The 18,377-nt window shown below is 57.7% G+C and overlaps 3 protein-coding genes across 8 annotated transcripts; all 3 read right to left on the bottom strand.

The window, feature by feature from the left end:
- Positions 1–694: 694 nt before the first annotated feature.
- LOC138726471 (haptoglobin-like) lies at positions 695–2,711 on the bottom strand. The gene is made up of 5 exons (XM_069868248.1): positions 2,597–2,711; positions 2,222–2,286; positions 1,969–2,070; positions 1,690–1,764; positions 695–1,492 (listed from the first exon to the last, which is right to left on the bottom strand). Exons 1-5 carry the CDS (start codon positions 2,599–2,601, stop codon positions 732–734), a joined length of 1,008 nt encoding a protein of 335 aa, XP_069724349.1. The 5' UTR covers positions 2,602–2,711; the 3' UTR covers positions 695–731.
- A 2,274-nt stretch (positions 2,712–4,985) lies between these two features.
- On the bottom strand, positions 4,986–9,453 carry DHODH (dihydroorotate dehydrogenase (quinone)). Of its 4 annotated transcripts, none has more exons than XR_011338445.1 (8): positions 7,602–7,930; positions 7,335–7,417; positions 7,038–7,225; positions 6,555–6,668; positions 6,140–6,293; positions 5,907–6,066; positions 5,617–5,791; positions 4,986–5,044 (listed from the first exon to the last, which is right to left on the bottom strand). XR_011338445.1 is itself a non-coding variant. In XM_069868247.1 (8 exons), exons 1-8 carry the CDS (start codon positions 9,427–9,429, stop codon positions 5,737–5,739), a joined length of 972 nt encoding a protein of 323 aa, XP_069724348.1. In that variant the 5' UTR covers positions 9,430–9,453; the 3' UTR covers positions 5,167–5,736. The 4 variants fall into 4 exon arrangements, 3 of the variants coding, with proteins under 3 accessions (XP_069724348.1, XP_069724347.1, XP_069724344.1); XM_069868247.1 differs by lacking the exon at positions 4,986–5,044 and adding an exon at positions 9,412–9,453 and having other exon boundaries at positions 5,167–5,791; positions 7,602–7,801; XM_069868246.1 differs by lacking the exon at positions 4,986–5,044 and adding an exon at positions 8,671–8,900 and having other exon boundaries at positions 5,167–5,791; positions 7,602–7,801.
- A 146-nt stretch (positions 9,454–9,599) lies between these two features.
- Positions 9,600–18,282, bottom strand: IST1 (IST1 factor associated with ESCRT-III). 3 transcript variants are annotated; one of them, XM_069868241.1, is made up of 10 exons: positions 18,260–18,282; positions 15,709–15,808; positions 14,863–15,043; positions 14,516–14,603; positions 14,113–14,196; positions 13,672–13,782; positions 13,104–13,292; positions 11,995–12,087; positions 10,849–10,894; positions 9,600–10,639 (listed from the first exon to the last, which is right to left on the bottom strand). In XM_069868241.1, exons 2-10 carry the CDS (start codon positions 15,794–15,796, stop codon positions 10,440–10,442), a joined length of 1,080 nt encoding a protein of 359 aa, XP_069724342.1. In that variant the 5' UTR covers positions 15,797–15,808; positions 18,260–18,282; the 3' UTR covers positions 9,600–10,439. The 3 variants fall into 3 exon arrangements, with proteins under 3 accessions (XP_069724342.1, XP_069724341.1, XP_069724343.1); XM_069868240.1 differs by lacking the exon at positions 18,260–18,282 and adding an exon at positions 18,168–18,190; XM_069868242.1 differs by lacking the exon at positions 18,260–18,282 and adding an exon at positions 17,606–17,611.
- Positions 18,283–18,377: the final 95 nt, after the last annotated feature.

Genomic DNA, 18,377 nt, shown 5'->3' with positions numbered 1-18,377 from the left:
GAGACCCCCATGGGGGGAGAGACCCTCACAGAGACCCACACGGGGGTGGGAGAGACCCTCACAGAGACCCACATAGTGGGGAGAGAGACACCCCCACAGAGGCCCCCACGGTGGGAGGGGTGACCCACACACAGACCCACATGGGGAAGACCCTCACAGACACCCCCATGGAGGGGAAAGTACCTAAAGACACCCACGCCGGGGTGGAGAGACCCCTACAGACACCCACACTGGGGGAGGGGAACCCCGCAGACACTCCCACAGATGTTGGGGGAGATCCACACGGGATCTTCCATGGATGGAGAGGAAATGCACAGCCTCACACACAGACTCCCCTATGGATGGGTAGGGAACTCCCACAGACATTCCCATGGATGGTGGGGGAGAACCTCACAGACAGCCCTACAGACAAGGTGGGGGAAGAGAACCCCTACAGACACACACACGCACACTGGGGAGAGAACCCCACAGACATTGCCATAGATGGAGGCAGTGGGAGAGAACCACAGGCACCCCATCAGGGAGAGGAGAACCCCACAGACACTCACACACATGGGGTGAGGGGAGAACCACCTGAGACCCCAGCAGCTCTGCAGACCAGGCTCCCCATCCTGCAGGCAGCACATACACCCCCGGCATGGACACCCGCATACATCCCCCACAGCGCTGCCCCCAGACAGACAGAGCCTGCAGCTATATGTGGAGTAGTTTTATTCCCCTGTGGCCCCGCCTCAGTTATCTGCCACCGTCTCCTTGATCCAGTCCAGCACACGCTGCACATCCACGTACACACCATACTTGGAGGCCGTGCAGGTCTTGTCGTAGCTGAGGATGCCGGCTGCATACCAGGTGTCATCATCAGTGTCCTGCACAGCAAAGGCACCACCAGCATCCCCATAGCACGTGTCCTCCCGCAGCTCGCTCATGCCCACGCAGAAAGTGTCATTGCTGAGGATGGGCTGGACCACGTGGGACCCGTTCTTCTCATAGTACTGCCAGCAGCTCTTGCTGTCTGCCACCGGCAGCATCACATACTTCATCATGCTGGAAAACTCTAAGGAAGCGCCACGGCCCCATCCTGAGACGTAACCCACTCGCCCTGTCTGCACGTAGCTCTTCTGGGGCAGGCAGATGGGCATCACCTCCTCTCCTATGGGCACCTTCTCCTTGAGCTTCAGCAGGGCCAGATCCACAGCGTCGGGGTAGGCGGGGTGCAGCACCACGCGCTCAATTTTCAATGCTGGCTTGTCCTTGTTGCCCAAGAAAAGCTTCAGAGTAGGAGCGATTTCCTCCGGTGTCGCATCCTCTTTGTGGTTCATGTAGACGTTCTTGCCCGTAGTCAGCAGCCACTGGTCGCTAATAAGCGTGGCCCCCGCGATGAGGTTGTGACGGGTCACCAGCCGGCCCTGCCAGGGGAAGTTGCCCTTCCTGGCCAGCAGGCCCCCAACGATGCGCTGCATCTGCTCAGGGGGGTTCTTGGGCTTCCCACACACTGCACAGGGCAGAGCAGAGCTCTGGTGAGCACTCAAAGGCCAGCAGGCACCCGATGCCTCCCAGCCCACAGCAGCCCCAGGAAGCAAGACCAAAGACGGGGGCTGTGAGCAGCCCCTGTGGCCCTTGGCTGCCCAGACGGACATCTCACAGCCCCCCAGCCCACCCTGCCCCTCACAGCCCCAGCTCTGCTCTCACCTGGCTCACAGACAGGTTCCTCCAAGCTACCTCCTTTGCTCACCCACGTGTTCTTCTCGCCACACTTGTAGATGCCTTTGGAGGGAAACCAGAGTCAGGGAAGAGGGAAACCTCTGCCCTGCAGTGGGGATGCATGGAGGTACCACACCCGCCCAGGGCTTGCGTAAGTGTGGGAAGCCAGGGGGGCCGCATCACCCAGCGCTGGGGCAGCCCCACGCATCCCCTGGAGCCAGGGACAAGTCCCATCACCAAGCACCATGCCCGTGCCGCGTGTCTCACCGTCACTGTCACCGCGTAGCTGGTAGTAGGGGTTACAGCGGAACCTGATCAGGTGCTCCACGTAGCCATTTTCGATGTCCGCAGGTTTTGAACAGCTCTGCTCTGCAGGCAGAAGATGCTCAGCTGGCCCAGAGGACCTAACCCAGGCCATCGCTCCCACCAGCGGCAGCTCCCTCCCAACTCCTGTCTTCCCTGCCAAGCTACCCCGGCTTTATCCAAGCCCCAGCGCTCCCCTCCTTGCCCTGGAAGGTACCGTCACCAGCAGCTGCAGTCTCCAGCACGGTCCAGGCCAGGCCAACAATCAGCAGCACTGTAGGTCTGCAGGGAAGAGAGGGCACACTCAGAGGGCTCATTCCTCTCTGCTCCCATTCTGTGGGCCCCACCAGGACCACCGCCCCAACCAGGCTCATGGCCTGTCCCACAGACTGTGTCACAGGGATGGCAGAGGGCTGACCCCAAGCCACTGGGGGTGCCCATCAGACACACGGACCCTGCTGCTGTAGAGGATGAAGCTGCAGTGTTGGCATCCAGAGTGCTTCCAGGTCTAACAGCTCCTGCCCACAGCAGAGCCAGGTCCTCAGCCAAGCACAGCACTACACATGTGCAGGGACACATGGATGTCACTCACCCCATGCTGACAGCTCCCCCTCCTCACAGCAGCCTCCTTCTGCAGGTCGATGTAGTTCAGAGCTCCCTCCTCATCCCTTTTATTTCCACCTCCCTCGCCCTGGTGCAGCCTCCTGTGCTCCACACCTCCTGACCCTGCTGCAGGCAGCCAGCACATTTCCCAGAAAGAGGAGCACAAAAAGCCCCACTTTGCTTGGCAGAGGCCACTGGCAAAACCAGCCAAGCCCCCATGGGAAGTCAGCGTGCCAAGAGTTTCTGGAATTTTGAAAACACAAATACGTGGAGAGAGATCTGGCTGCAGCCGCTGGTGCAGACTGGGGTGTCCAAGGGGCAGGAGGGGCACAGTTATGACACCAGAGCCAGCCCCTGCCCCACACCACAAGCTGGAGTGGTCCCTGTGGGTCACCTGGCAGCCCCACAGGGCAGGGGCAGCTGCCCCAGTGCTGGTTGGCAAAGCCAGAGCAGAGCAGTCGAGAGCCAGTGCCCGGCTCTGCCGTGGCCGGAGTGCATCCTGCCAGCTGCTCGGCCAAGCCAGGGTGCAGCGGGGCTCGGTGCTGCCAGTGCCCCGCGCCGTGCCAGCCCGGCTGCACGAGGGTCACAGCGTGTCCCGTGCCAGCTCCACGGGACTGCGGCCAAGAAGCCGCATAAGAAGCCGCCCCTTCCTGCCAAGTGGGCTGCAGCCCCACGTCCCAGCAGTCCCCGGCCATGGGGTGAAGGTTGTTTGCCAGCAGAGGCCGGGGCCCAGCCCAGCCTTACGGGAACTCGTAGCGGCAATCGCTGGCCAGTGCCCAGCTGGATGTGGCCAGGCAAGGGCGCAGGGCAGAGCACAGCTCCAGGGAGGGGAGTCTGCTGCCAGCAGGAGCACAGCCAGGCAACCCTACCCACCTTACCTAACCCAGTGTGCCAGCGTCGCAGTGAGGGCACCCCAAAACCATCTGGAGTGTGTGGGGCCAGCCCTCACCCATCAAAACCTGGCCTGCTGGGGGTCTTGCCAGTGACCCTCCTATCCCTTGGACACTCCAGTCCTTCAGGCTGAGGAGGAACCTCTGTGTGTGTCTGCAGGCACTCCAGAAGCAGGCTTTCCCATCCTGCGCAGGCTTCTTCCCACCTCATGGAGCACCTATCCCCCTAAACGATGCAGGGCTTGAGATCTCTGGCCCAGCACCAGCCACACTCACACAACACTTCTGATCCAACTGGTTTGGATCAGAAGGGACCTTAAAGCCCATCCAGTTCCACCCCCCTGCCATAGGCAGGGACACCTGGATCAGGTTGATCAAAGGCTCATCCAGCCTGGCCTTGAACACCTCCAGGGATAGGACAGACATAACTTCTCTGGGCAACCTGGGCCACTGCTTCACCACCCTCACAGGAAAAGATGTCATCCTAATATCTAATGTAAATCTCCCCTCTCTCAACTTCAAACCATTCCCCCTTGTCCTATCCCTGCACTCCCTGATAAAAAGCCCCTCCCCAGCTTTCCCGTAGCCCCTTTCAGTACTGGAAGCTGCTCCAAGGTCTCCCCAGAGCCTTCCCTTCTTTAGGCTAAACAAGCCCAACTCTCAGCCTGTCCTCCTGTGGGAGGTGCTCCAGCTCTCAGATCATCTTCGTGGCCTCGACTGGACTCGCTCCAGCAGATCCATGTCCTTCATGTGCTGAAGACTCCAGAATTGAACTCATGGTTTCAAGTGGGGTCTCACCAGAGCAGAGCAGAGCAGAGGGGAAGAATCCCTCACCCCGCTGGTCACACTTCTTTTGATGCAGCCCAGGATGCATTTGGCTTTCTAGGATGAGAAAGCCAGCTCAACTGCCAGCTCATGTTGAGCTTCTCATCCATCACTACCCCGAAGTGCTTCTCTTCAGGGCTGCTCTTCATCCATTCTCCACCCAGCCTGTAACTGTGTTCAGGATTGCCCCGACAGACACAGCAGGCTAGAGCCCAGCAGCACCTGCCCAAAGAAGGGGATCTAGGAAACAAAGGGGCCGGAGAAGAGCACTAGGGAAGCAGGGCAGCAGGCGAGTGGCAGTCCTGACACAAACCAAGGGCCACCAAGAGCAGGGTCAGCAGTCCTGCTCCTACTGTAAACAGGTTTGGTGGAGGGAAACACTGTGATGCAATCCTGCTCTGCAGGGCGGATTTCGAGAAACCGCAGAGGGAATGAACGCTGTGTCCAAGTCAAGCCCACATTGCGCAAGAAAGACCTGAAAAGACCGCAGGGAGTCCAGAGTAAAGCAGCAGCCAATGCTGGAGGCCTTCAAAACAAAAATAACAGCTTCCAGGGGCGTGAACGAACAGGGCTGTTCCATAACAAGCGACCAGGCAAAACCACAACTGTGTCCAAACACCTACATACTGGAAGCAAAGGGAAGAAATGGTGCTCAGCACCTCCTGAGGGTCTGTGAGAGGTGCCCTGGTGAGCTTTGTGTGGATCCACCCCACATGCGGCTTCTACCACTAAGAAAAGATGCCCTGACCAGGAACAACATAAAGAGCACCGATCCCACTTGGCTGAGGAGAGCCGGGCTGTGTCCCTCCCACCCAAGGAGAGTCCCCAGAGCAGCACACAGGACTGGGTGAGCCGAACATTTATTGACACTTCGGGAGGACCCAGGCCCTGCAAGTTTGTTACAGGACTGCGCGTGGAAAGGGGAGGAGGGCAGGGGGGACAGACTGTCCTGCTGTGCTGGAGGAGGACAAAGCACCAGTCAGAGCAGGCAGCACAGACAGCAGGGTCCCTAGCAGAAGGGACACCCAATACACCACTTGTCCCGTGGCTCTGGGCAGCCACAGCAGGCAAGGTGTGCCCTCCACAGGGAAGCTCTGCAGCAGGACTGCCTACAGCCTGCAGGGCTGCCCCAAGAGACCTTTCTCACTGCCCAGCAGACCCTCACCCAGCAATGGTTTCTGCTGGGGAACCCAGCCCACTGGGAAGCCAAAATACAGCCCTGGACAGCAGCACCAGTGCAGAAGCTCCTCCACTGCCCTCCACCAGTGCCGCGCCAGCGTCACTCATCACTGACCCTTCTCAGGGGCTGGGACCAGGACTGTGGTCCAGTCCCAGCTTGCCCAGCACTTGGAAGCATCAGACCGGTCCCTGCTTGGCCACAGCTCCTCCTGGTTAAACTTGGTCTCTCAGTGTGTCAGCACCGGTGATCTGCTCCAACCGCCTCCATGACGTTCTTGAATCCCTGCTCCCTAACCAGGCACAGCGTGTGATGGCCGGGCCGGGCTGGCACCGCGGCTCACGCACGAGCACATGGCTGCTCAGCGCCACCCTGGAGCCCAGGGGCTTTGTGGTGAAGTGCCTCACCTCAGCAGCTCCTCCAGCTCCTTCTTCACCGCCCTCACCACTGGTGGCCCATGGTAAACGAGTGCCGTGTACATCTGCACCAGCGAGGCTCCGGCACGGATCTTCTCCAGGGCATCACGGCCGCTGCTCACGCCACCCACGCCAATGATGGGCACCCGGCCTGCAGGCAGGCGCGGGGTCAGGACAGCACGGGTGACGCCAGCTCACGTCCCCACGCCCTGCTCTGCCCCTACCTCCGGTGAGGGCGTACATCTCCCTGATGGTCCGTGTGGAGAGCTCCCGCAGGGGCTTCCCGCTGAGGCCCCCGGCCTCTGTGCGCTGCCTGCTCCGGAGGCTGCTGGGTCGGCTCACGGTGGTGTTGCTGACAATCAGCCCGTCCACACCGAGCTGAGGGGGGCAGCAGCACGGGGACACTCTCATGGGGTTGCCAGGCGAGGTCACCCCCAGCAAGCCCTCCAGCAATGCGCCCAGGGGCAAAGCAGGCTCCCCTCACAGCCTGGAGCATCCCAAGGTCCAAGGGATGCACACAGACCCTCGCGGACCCAGAGCTTCTCAGGACACCATCCCTACAGCAGCCAGAGAGCTGCAGGTCTGCCTGTTCCTTCAGAGAGGTGGCTTGTCAGGAGACCCCCCGTCCTGCCTCCTCACCTTGCAGATGATGCTAGCGATGTCCTGCTTGTCCTGTGTGGTGAGGTCGGGGGCAATCTTCACCAGCACGGCTGGCTTGCGCTCGCAGGGCAGCGCATCCCTCTCCGCCAGCACCTGCAGGAGGATGCGAGCGGTGGAGGGAAGCCCTCCTGCTCCACGCCAGGGAGAAACATGCACCCACCGCCACAGGGGGCACAGGGACAGGCTCTGCTCTCCTTACAGGGCACGGCCGACGGGACAGGCACGCAGAGCATGGGAACACAGCCCACACGGGGCCACAGCAACTCCCGGTGCCACGGGATGGGTGCTCGCTGTGCCCTTGCAGGAGCAGAGGGCAATGCTCACGTGCCCTGCGCTGAGTACAGCCCCTCTGTGTCCACAGCTGATCAGTAGACAACTCAGTGGCTCCGCTCATCACTCTGAGGAGCCACCACCCTCCTCCTTGTGCTGGGGCAAACCCCCCTGGCTGAAAGCATCACCCACCTTGGTCAGCAGGTCCTGCAGCTCAGCCTTGCCCTGCAGGTCCCGCAGCCCTGGGGTGTTTGGGCTGGACACGTTCACAACCAGGTAGTCAGCCAAAGGGCCCAGTGTCCGGACCCCAGCCACGTAGTCAGCTGCAGCATCGACAGAGTTCTTGTTCTTGCCCAGGTTGATTCCAAGGGGCATTCCCTCTGCAACACAGACACAGCTGAACCGGGGCAGCGGGACCAACCTCCGCTCAACAGGGGAGGCCCCAGAACCAGCTAACTTCAAGAGCAAAGGCTGACAAGACTGTCTCACCACCCGTGAGCCTGAGCTGTGTCTCCTGGCGGGCCCGCAGCCTGCGCTGCACTGCATCGTGGCCGTGGCTGTTGAACCCATACCTGCACCAGGAGAGACAAAGCTTGGGGCTGGGCTGGCATCCACAAGGACACAGGAGAAGCGTGAGGGAGGCCTATGATCTCTGCAGCTCTGCTCAGCACATCCAAGAGCTGCTGCAGCACAGCCCAGAGCCAGGAGCACCTAAATAAACACACCTGCACTAGAGCAGCTTCCCTCGGATCCCACCTGTTAATGACCGCCTCGTCCTCCACCAGTCGGAACACCCTGGGTTTGGGGTTCCCCTCCTGGGGCTTGGGTGTGACAGTCCCTACTTCCACAAAGCCGAAGCCCATCCTGTACAGCCCATCCACAGCCTCGGCCTGCTTGTCGAAGCCAGCCGCCAGCCCCACCGGGTTGCGGAACCGCTGCCCGAGGACTCGCACCTCCTGCGGGGCAAGGGCTGGGTCGCACACTGGCAGCCGAGAGCCAAAGCCCAGCGGCACCAGCCACAGAGCCAGGACCCGATTCCAGCTCCCTCCCCTCCCTTCCCTCTGCCCCATGGGGTGTCCTGTCCCAGGGAATTCGCCACCCCCACTGGGACCAGCTCCTGACCCCCACCTGGCAGAGCCACCAAGGACTGTGAACAGCCCAGGGATACCCTGCAACCCGACTGCCTGCCCACTTTCTCAGGCCCTGGACCCTGAACCCCCCTTTTCCCCACCCCGGTCCCTAACCCTGACCCCCTCCTTTTCCCCATCCCAGTTTCTAACCTTGACCCACCGTTTTTCCCACCCCCGGTTTCTAACCCTGACATCCACGGACCCCCAGCCCCTGACTCTCCCTTTTCCCCACCTCAATCCCTAACCCTGATCCCCTCTTTTCCCTATCCCAGTTTCTAACCCTTACCCACCGTTTTTCCCACCCGTTTCTAACCCTGACCCCCTCCTTTTCCTCACCCATTTCTAACCTTGACCCACCCTTTTTCCCACTCTGGTTTCGAACCCTGACATCCGTGACCCCCTAGCCCCCGACTCCCCTTTTTCCCACCCCAGTCCCTAACCCTGACCCCTATTTCTCCCCACCCCGGTTTCTAACCCTGACCCCCCCTTTTCCCCACCCCAGCCCCTAACCCTGACCCCCCACCCCCCCATTTTCCCCGCCCTGGTCCCCACCCCTGCCCCTCCTGATCCCTCATTCTCCCAGCCCCTAACCCTGATCCCCCATTTTCCCCAATCCCCACCCCCATGATCCCACCCCAGAGCCCAACTCCGGTACCCCCGTTCTCCCCGCCCCGGTGTCCCCGCAGCAGCCGCACCAGGGCGGGTCCGTCGCGCGGGGCGGGGGGCAGCAGCCCGGAGGCGGCGGCGCGCAGGGCCAGCCGGTGCGCGGCCTCGGGGGGGAGAGCCCGGAGCGCTGGCATCGCGGCCGCCGCCAGCAGCCGCTCGTCGCCCGCCGCCAGCGCCGAGCCCAGCAGCAGCCCGCAGCCGCCCAGCGCCGCCGCCAGCGCCCGCAGCCGCCCCTGCGCGGGATGTCAGCGGCGAGACGCTCCCGCAGCGATACCCAACCCCACCACCGCCCTGCACCCGCACCGATACTCAACCCCGCCATCGCCCCGCACCGGCACCCGCAGCGATACCCAACCCCGCCATCACCCAGCACCGATACCCAGCCCCGCACCGGCACCCGCACTAATACCCACCCCCGCCATCAACCCGCGCCGGCACCCGCAGCGACACCCAACCCCGCCATCGCCCCGCACCGGCACCCGCACCGATACCCAGCGCCAACATCACCCCGCACCCGCACCGATACCCAACCCCGCCATCACCCCAACACCGCCCTGCACCCGCACCGATACCCATCCCCCCCATCACCCCGCACCGATACCCATCCCCCCCCATCACCCCGCACCGATACCCATCCCCGCCATCACCCCGCACCCGCATCGACACCCTTCCCCGCCCTCATCCCGCCCCGTCCCGCCCTCCATACCGGTACCGACACCCCCCCAGTCCCGTGCCCGCCCCCCCCCGCCACGGTCCCCGCCGCCGCTCACGCGCAGCAGCCCCGCCATGGGCCCCCACGTGGAGCGGCGCTTCCGGGCGCCGCCGCGATGACGGGCGAGGGGCGAGGCCGGCGGCTCTGACCCCGCCCCGGGACCGGCCGGGGCACCGCCACGGCCCCCCCAGCCGCGGCACGGAGGGGCCCTGCGCCACAGCATCCCCCGGCCCACACGGACACCGCTGACCCCATCCCAAACTTTATTAGGACCCCAACTGTAAGATACAAATCTAAAACTCGAAGGAAAAGTTGTGTGAAAGGGTGACTAGAGGCACGAGAGCGCAGGGCGCACCCAGCAGCCCCTTCCCGGGGAGCTGGGCTCCCCGCACCCCACGGCCAGAGCTCTCCAGCCAGGTTGTGCTCCCCAGCCACTTTGTGCTCCCAGCGCGATCAGGCAGATCACGGCACCGAGTGTCTGTGTACAACGCTGCCTTCCTGGGAACAGGGAGCAGACACGTCCCAGAGAACGCAGGAAGGCCATGGAGGACTCCCCAAAAGCAGGAGCCAAAGAGGACAGCAGCTTCTAAGGCAAACTGCAACCGGCTACAGTCCCCTAAGTCCCCCTACAGCTCCCTGTCCCAGTTAGTCTTTCCAAAGGGATTTAATTACCCAGGAGAGAGGGGAAACGTGTGGATGCTGCTGCCTTAAAGACCACAGGCAGAGATGAAAAAGTCCCATCCTGTTCAGCCTTCATCTCCCTTGTCTACAGGAGGGGGCACAGAGCCACTGTGGAGGCAGCCAGGAACAGCACCCAGAACATCACGTGCAGCTTTCCTCCACAGCCACCTAGACTGCCAGGGGCTGTTCCCTGCTCCAGTCTCACAAGATTCCCCACAGTTCACCTCCTGGAGCAATAAAGATCAGAAAGCGGCAGCATTAATTTAAGTAGAGCAGGAAGAGAGCTCTAAAAGAAGAGCGTGTTCATTCGAGGTTAATGCAGGAAACCAGTTTCAGGGGAGTGTTTCAGAGAAAAGCAGCTGTCACAGCTCCTGCCCCTTGCAGCACAACTACAGCCCAGTAGTTTTACGTTTTCTTCTTTAGCTCCTCAAACCTCCGAGAAAGATCATCAAAGTCAATGTCTTCAGAGGCAGAGGAGTTGGCGCCGGCAGATGCTGTTGGCAGCGTATCCGGCACGGATGGCAATTCAGGCAGCACAAAGTTATCAACAGTGTTAGGAGCTCCAGCTCTTGGTTTAGGAGAAGGTTCCGACTTGGGCCCAGGCCCTATTTGGAACAAGAGAGATCATCTCACCTCACCATCAGCACGCTCTCACCAGGCCAAGCAGAGCCACACAACAGAACAGTCGGTCTACCAAAAAAGCAGTGCTGGCATGTTTGCCTCAAGAGGACTCATGGTCAGGCACCTCCAGCTGCACACAGACTCAACAGGGAACAACACCAGATTTCAGGTTTATACAGCTGACATAACTCACCAGCTGCCGGCACAGGAGCATCCTTGTCAGCATTAGGCTCATCAATCTGGAAAAGAGACTCAGTTACCACAACGCTCTCTGCTACCAGGCACAGAACCGTAGGTGGCAGCAGCCACACCTGTGCAGAGGAACACCCCACCCCTCCCCAAGCAGGCAGACAATCCTGGCTTCCAGCACACTCAGAAGAATCTGCGTCTCTTCCCAAGAAAAGGAAGCAGTGCTTCAACTTTCCTCTCCCTCCTGGTCAATCAAAGCAGCTTCACTGGCCATATTCTGGAAGTGGATAAACAGAGCATATCCATTAGAAGGTCTAAAATATTTATCAAGGATGATAAGTGTCTCAGTCTGGCTGGGACAAAGGCTCTAGCATGGTCAGTTGTGCTGGTATTAACTCCTCCAATCTATGATTCTCTAACTCCTCTTTTCCTGTGGGCTGCAGTCAGTGCCATCCCCCTCTACCCAGCTGGTAACTGCTGCGTCTGTGCCTGCATCTCCTGGACTCACAGGCTGCTGTGCAGCAAGTGCAAGGTGTTAGTGCACACAGGTGCTCAGCTACACTCATCCCTACTTAGGATACTGCAAAAACAAGCAGTGTGTCACTGATAGCAATGAGATCATGAACTGCAGCAGCAAAAATACAGACAAGCATAGAAAGAGAAGACTACAGCCTCTCCTTTGTTGTCCCCAAAGCCTGAGAAAAGTCTGGGAAAGGAAGAGTATTTAAACACATATCATCTGGGTCACCCAAAATTTTCATGCAGGCGAACAATTAATTAGTTGAAAAGCCATAATTAAAGGGACTGAATTTAGTAAAACCTTCACATGGGAAAAAAAAGAAAACCCAGTATTTTGCAGACTCTACTTGTTAACTGTTTATCACCATTTTAACAACGCAGTAAAACAGATCTTTGCTTTCTTTTCCAGCCAAAACAGGCTGCTGAATGCGGAACTTCTCCTCACAAGTCATTCTCCCATCACATGCACCCAGTGATTCACCACAGCCGTAAGCACTGCCAAGAACCACTCCAAAAGCTCCAAACATTGACAGCAACGTGCTTAACAAACATTTGCCTTTACTGTGGCTCCCACTGCACTCTTGGAGGTTCCCTCAGCTGCCTACAACAGTGGTTCAGCTCAGACACTTACCGACTCGTATGTTGGTGGGTTTGCTGGAATTGGTGGAGGATGGATGTTAGTGAAAGGCTGGTAGGTCCCCACTGGAAGGCCACTGAAGTCATCCTGTACAGGATGATTATAGTCAATATACCAAACTACTCACCTGGGAGAGCAGCCATGGGACACAACACCCCTACAGCTGCTACAGGAGTCAGGAGAAAGGAAATCCAAGATAAAGGCAGGCAAATATCCAACCTGATATAGTTGATACTTAATAGGAAAATATTCCTAATTTTCAAGTTAGACACAATCACCTGAACAACCACACCCAGCTAACAGGCCTGTGGGTTGTTCTAAAGAACCAGCATGACTTAACGCTTCATCTTTCAAGGCATTAGAAGTACTAGGACAAAAAGGGTAATAAATATGACAACGGTGCCTCCAAAACCTAGACTTGGCACAAGTCTTTGGCATATTTATGCGTGGGCCTTCAGCCAGCTGATGGAACTTGGCCCAGATTTTCCCCTAAAACCGCTGTAGTATTGCTGGGATCATATCAAGACTCCAAGTCATCCCACTGTTCTGCCATTCTCCAGCCTACGTGGATATCCTGTAAATGACTGAATTCAGAGAACGATGTTCTTTTCAGCTCCCACCTTCCACCTTCACAACAACTGATCTCCAAGAGCCATTGACCTGGTCCGTTCTCCTTGCAGATCTGAAGGCAGGGCACTTCCGCATTTTACTGTGCCATTCCCATCCCACAAAACTCACCCGATTTCCTTGACTGAATCTTGGCACACGACCAGCCTACCAACTTCGAAGTGCAGTTCCAACCCCTGGCCAAGAGCCTAACAGTCACAAGACTGCCTCAGGAGTTAAGTCTGGACTCCTCTGTTCCCTGAAGGCAAAGAGGGACGGCTGGAGAACAGGGGTAGGAACCTCCACAGTCAAGAAGCTACAAGAAGCTCCAGCTGTGCTGCCAACAATTTCCATCCCAAACAGTCTCACAGTAACACAATGGCTTCTGACATATCAAACTATCAGGTATAGATGCTTCTCAAGTAGCAGGCAGAGGGCTAAGCACTGAACTGGAGTCTTATACAGAAAAACTGAAGGCTCAGAGTAAAGGCACTTACTGGTCCCTTTGGAGGCTGATAGAAGGGTGGATTTGGTGTTGGCATGGGCATAGGCATCAGGACTGGCATTGGTACCAATCCATCCATCGGGGCTGTAAATCCACCACCTCCTCCTCCTCCTCCCTTCTTCACGTCATCTGTGAATCCCACATCAATCAGATCTGCCTCTCCGCCTGCGGGGGCTTCAGCCTGGAGAGGGTGGAAGAATTCTGCTCACCAACACTTCTCTATTCTGATCACAGCCCTCTGAGCAGCATTAGATACAGAATTTGGTACTGGGTGAAATGAGACAGCATGACAAGGACAGAGAGCAGCTACACACTAATAGCAATGGGAACCAAAGGGAACCAGACTACAGCATGACTAACAGCCACACGCTGTAGAGCTGTGGCAAGCAGAAAGGATCATCCTACACTAGGGCTGTCTAGAAGATACCAAAGCACAACTACCACTGAGTTTGCTGCGATGCCACAGCCCTGTGCTCCAATAGCCCCACACAGCACTAACAAGACATTTCAGTCACTGGAACACAGACAGGAGCCCCAGGAGGTGCAGGCGCCTCACTCACCATCACCACTGAGTCAGGCTCATAGGGCACATTGTAGTTCTTTGCAATCTCGATGAGGTATCTCTCCACCAGGATCTTGGGCGGTGCCTCCACGCTCAGTTTGTGCATCAGCTGGAACACAAGGGTGCAGAGACACTCTGTGAGCCTGGGGCAGCGCAGCACAACGGAGCTTTGTTCCAGCCAGGGCCGCCTGCTGCAGGGAGTGCAGTGCAGCCTTGGGAGCCCTTTCTGCCAGCACAGCACTGCTGCAGGGGAGGCTGCTGGCACAGGCAGCACCGCAAGGCCCCGTGCTCCCATGCTCCCAGGCAGACAGGCCCTCAGCAGCACTGCTGGCCCACCCAGCTCCACAGCAAGCCACAGGCATCAGCCACTGGCCACAGGGAAAAGGGGCAGAAAGCCATGGCAGGTTTATCTGCTCTGCCTGCTCCACCAGTTTATTACCCTGTCATTGACTGTTCCAATCTGGTTTGTCCGGCACAGCTTCCCATACTCCTTGCTGTACTTGGCACAGAGCTGGTCAGCAACCTGCAGCAGGAGGCAAACTCTGTGAACAAGCACACCCTTGGTTTCCCCCCAACACACACTGCATGTCTGCAGTAGCCCCTACAGCTGCCCAACTCCCCTCCCGCAGATCACCCTCATTTCTACCACAGAGTGCCCCAGCTGAACAGCCTCGGCCAGCCCTGATGCTTCAGAAACACCTACACCAGGGTCTTCATCTGCAGAGCCCATAAAAACATGTCCCCTGCCTTCAAGACAGAGTCCCAGACAAAGGCTTCCACCTGCTTCTGGCAGCACTAGCCCCAACCTGCACACATCACACTCCTCAAACAACCCTACTTACAATCTTCAGCTCAGCAACTTCTGACTGGAGTCGCGGTGCAGCCCAAATCAGCGTAGACACTGCTTCTGCCAGGCCAGAGTCCAGCTCCCTAAGGATAACAGAAGATAATCTTATCATCACACCAAGCACCTAATCGTTGCTGCTCTCAATCTGCTTAGCTTTCAAGTCCCCATATTCCATGCTGGGCTCCAGTCTTCCCTGTCCAGGGAAGAAAAGGTCTCTGGAGGCCTTAGGACACCGAGACAAATAGGTGCCCTTCTGCATCCCGGGCCTGCCCCCAGCAGTGCCCTCGAAGCCCAGGGGAGCCAGACCCTCTCCCATGGGATACTCTCTAGGCCAGAGCTTACTTCATGGACTGGATCAAGCCAAAGCGGGCTAGCAGCAGGTCGCAATAGAGCTCCAGGATCTCCATGGCCTCCACAAGGTAATCTTCACGGATGATGTGCTCCACACGAATCCTGGCACGCTCATCTTTCCCAGCCGCCAGGTAATCTGCAATCTCCTTCCTCGCCTTCTGGGCCAGCTCAGCTACAGGACACATCCCCAGAGCCGGTCACTGCACTGGCAGGGGCTGCTGCCTCGGCACCCGCCCACAGTCCCCACCACACTCAACGCCATCAGAGCCTCCCTCTCCCCTTCACGGAGCCTCCGCAGTGCAAGACACCGAGTCACAGCTTGGTGGAGCCCTTGTGTCCAGGTCCTAACACACTCACTCATAGGAGAAAGGGAGGTGAAATATTAGCTACTGGAAACTGTCCCACAGCCTTGATTCCCTTGCAGAGTCAATTGGAACCATGTATCTCATCTGTCTGGGCAGGAGCAAACAGTACAGGTGGGGAGAGACTCCCACAACACCCAATAAGCTTCCCATTATGGTCTGGGCAGAGAAAGCCCAGGAAGGGCCCTCCTGGGACAAACCAGCACATTTCTTCACGCGTAGCTCACAGCTACCACCCCACACACCGTATAAATTACAGTGCCAGGAAGGTGGACAGAGGCTGCGTGGTGGCCAGCCTGCTCCTCCGGGTACTCACACACCGGGGCAGACTGCAAGGCCTGGGTCCAGGAAGGAAGAGCAAAAGGCTACTCCATACTTGGCCCGTGGAAGTACCCCAACTCCACAAAAACCTCCTCCTCAAGCCTACTGAGCCCCAAAAGCATCCTGGGTCACACAAGCCCCATCAAATACTCACTCTTCTTTTTCTCCAGCAGTTTGAGGCGATTGATAACAAGACGCAGGTTGACTCGCAAGCGCTCAGCCTTGAACCCAGAGCCCAACATGATAAACTCTTTCTGCAGAAGGAAAAGTCATTGGAACCAGGAGCTGTTGCTAACAGCACAAGGACACAGTTACTCTTTTTACTTGGGGAAAAAAACAACCTGATTTCTCTAATGAACAGGTACAAGCCTGCTGTTCCTAAATCCAATTATTTACAAATGACTGGACCTATGGCACTCATCATTCACTTTCCTACTTTGCAACTCTGCACCTAACCAAGGTCTGCAGGGAACAGAAACTTCTTGGATATTCCCACTCTGACAGACCTCAAAAAGTGAGGAAAGTAAACCAGTGTCTCAAGATGCCACCTGTAACAACTATCACACAGTCACATCCCCTCTCTCTATTATTTCATTGACAAAATCATGTGTTTAAAGAAATGCAAAAGTCAACTGCAAGAACTAAGCCAACCTCTGTCCTATTAATATGAAGTTGCGAAGTAGCTGTATGACTAACATAAGGACTGCGCAAACTCAGGCTGTAACCGTCCTGTCATCAGAAGGAAAAGTCACTATTCCACATTCCACTCTCTTCCTGCTTCCTGAATGCACACTCTGATGCTTCTCCAGTCTCTCACAAGCCAGTTCAACTCATTAGTCCTACAGTAAACTAAGTCAGAAGCCGCTTTATTATGGCATTTTGTTACACCAAGAACTGTTCATCAAAAAAACCTTAAGAGCCATCACACAGGAAGACCTTGGCTTGTACCTGAAGGACACACTGGAGCAGACTTTTGGAAAGTGGTAGCATTTTGTGTATTTTTACCTAAGATTTATTACTATCTGGTATACATCCAGTTTATTTAACTGCTCTATTCCCATATCAGTTTTTTTCTACATATAGCTATGATTTCAATGACGCACGGAACCAACCAAGCTCAACAAACACTGTTAAAGAAACGTATTTGCAGGATATAAGTCTGACATCATAAAAAGCAAGCTTTGCCCTTCTACAACTGGAACATAAACCTACATTAAAATAATTCTGTAGTGCTGCAAAAAACAGTCTCTCCACGAGTCGCAAAAGTACCTATTAAACTATTAACAAAGATTAACAACAACCTGCTTTAATAGATTCTTTCAGACTACAGCCATTCTGCAGCAAACAACTCACCGCCCACTCCTTCGCAACCCTCCTGCTGCCATCCTAAAAAGTTTTGTTGCCCCCATCGCTGCAGAAAGGCTGTTCCAATTCCTCCTGCCCCATACCCTGGCCTTCCCACCCCTCCCTGCAGTCAGGCTGTTGCTTGGACCCATCCCACATCAACCTTCACTGGGACAGCAACCAGCCTAGGGCTGTGGCAGCTCCAGGTACATTAATCAGCTGCCCCATGGCCAGGGCTGGCTCAGAGAAGTGAGCAGAAGACACTGGGTTGGCTTGGGGGGTGCAGCTGCATCCTGATGGGGCTGAAGGTGCCCCGTTTTCACAGTGAGGATTTGGAGAGCCTGCTCCTAGACAACTGGGAGGGTCTATGCAGTGCATCTACTTGTGAGTGAGGTCTCTGACCATTGCTGCAATGGGCTTACCCTTTATTCCATGGAATAAACAACTTACATCACCCCAAAAAGCAGAGTCTGGCCCCAGCTGCACCTTTCTTATCTTTAAGCTAAGGAGCCAGAGATGCAACATTCCTGTACAGCTCCTCTCTGTTTCACACAGCATCCAAGCTTGCGCTGTCTGGTCAGTCAGGGTATTGACAGTTTTCTTTTTCTCACCTTGTACACTTAAGAATTAAGGTGCCACAGTCCAATTCTGCTGATAAACACTTTCTCACGCAGCACAATTCTACCAATAACAAAACACTTTCTCACACTCCTATGAACAGCACAGCACAGCTCCACCGGCCACAGCAACACGAGCAGTTACAGCTCGAACAGCAGACAGCAACGCAACACCAATCGCATAGGGGTCACCCCCGTCGTTTCAGGCCTGGCGATCAGGCGCTGTCACTTCATTCCGCTGCCGCCCCAGCCCCAGCGCGGGCCCCGGGCCCTCGAGGCAGGTTTGGCCCCAACCCCGGCCCGGCCCCCAACGCCGGGCTCGGGCCCTCAGGACAAGGCTCGCCCCTCGCCCCCAGCGTCGCCCCGGCCCCCAACGCCGGGCTCGGGCCCTCAGGACAAGGCTCGCCCCTCGCCCCCAGCGCCGCCCCGGCCCCCAACGCCGGGCTCGGGCCCTCAGGACAAGGCTCGCCCCTCGCCCCCCGCGCCGCCCCAGCCCCCAACACCGGGCTCGGGGCCTCAGGACAAGGCTCGCCCCTCAGCCTCAGCCCCAGCCCCACCCCGGCCCCCAACGCCGGGCTCGGGCCCTCAGGACAAGGCTCGCCCCTCGCCCCCCGCGCCGCCCCAGCCCCCGCCCGCCCGCAGGCCGACTCACCGGCCGCCACCCCGTGCCCAAAATGGCGGCCGGGCCGCAGCGCCGCTCCGCGCGCGGAGGGATCCACGGACCCGGTATTACCCACTCCTTACCGGGGCCGCGGCCGAGCAGCTGGGAGCTCCGGAAGCGAGGTCCCAAGAAACTCTTTCCGCACCGACTTGGCAGCGTCCCGGGAGAGAAGCGGCACAAGCGGGAAGAGCGGCTCTCAGG

The sequence above is a fragment of the Phaenicophaeus curvirostris genome, chromosome 14 (assembly GCF_032191515.1).
Source record: "Phaenicophaeus curvirostris isolate KB17595 chromosome 14, BPBGC_Pcur_1.0, whole genome shotgun sequence".
NCBI classification, from domain to species: domain Eukaryota; kingdom Metazoa; phylum Chordata; class Aves; order Cuculiformes; family Cuculidae; genus Phaenicophaeus; species Phaenicophaeus curvirostris.
This window is presented reverse-complemented; position numbering and strand designations above follow the sequence as displayed.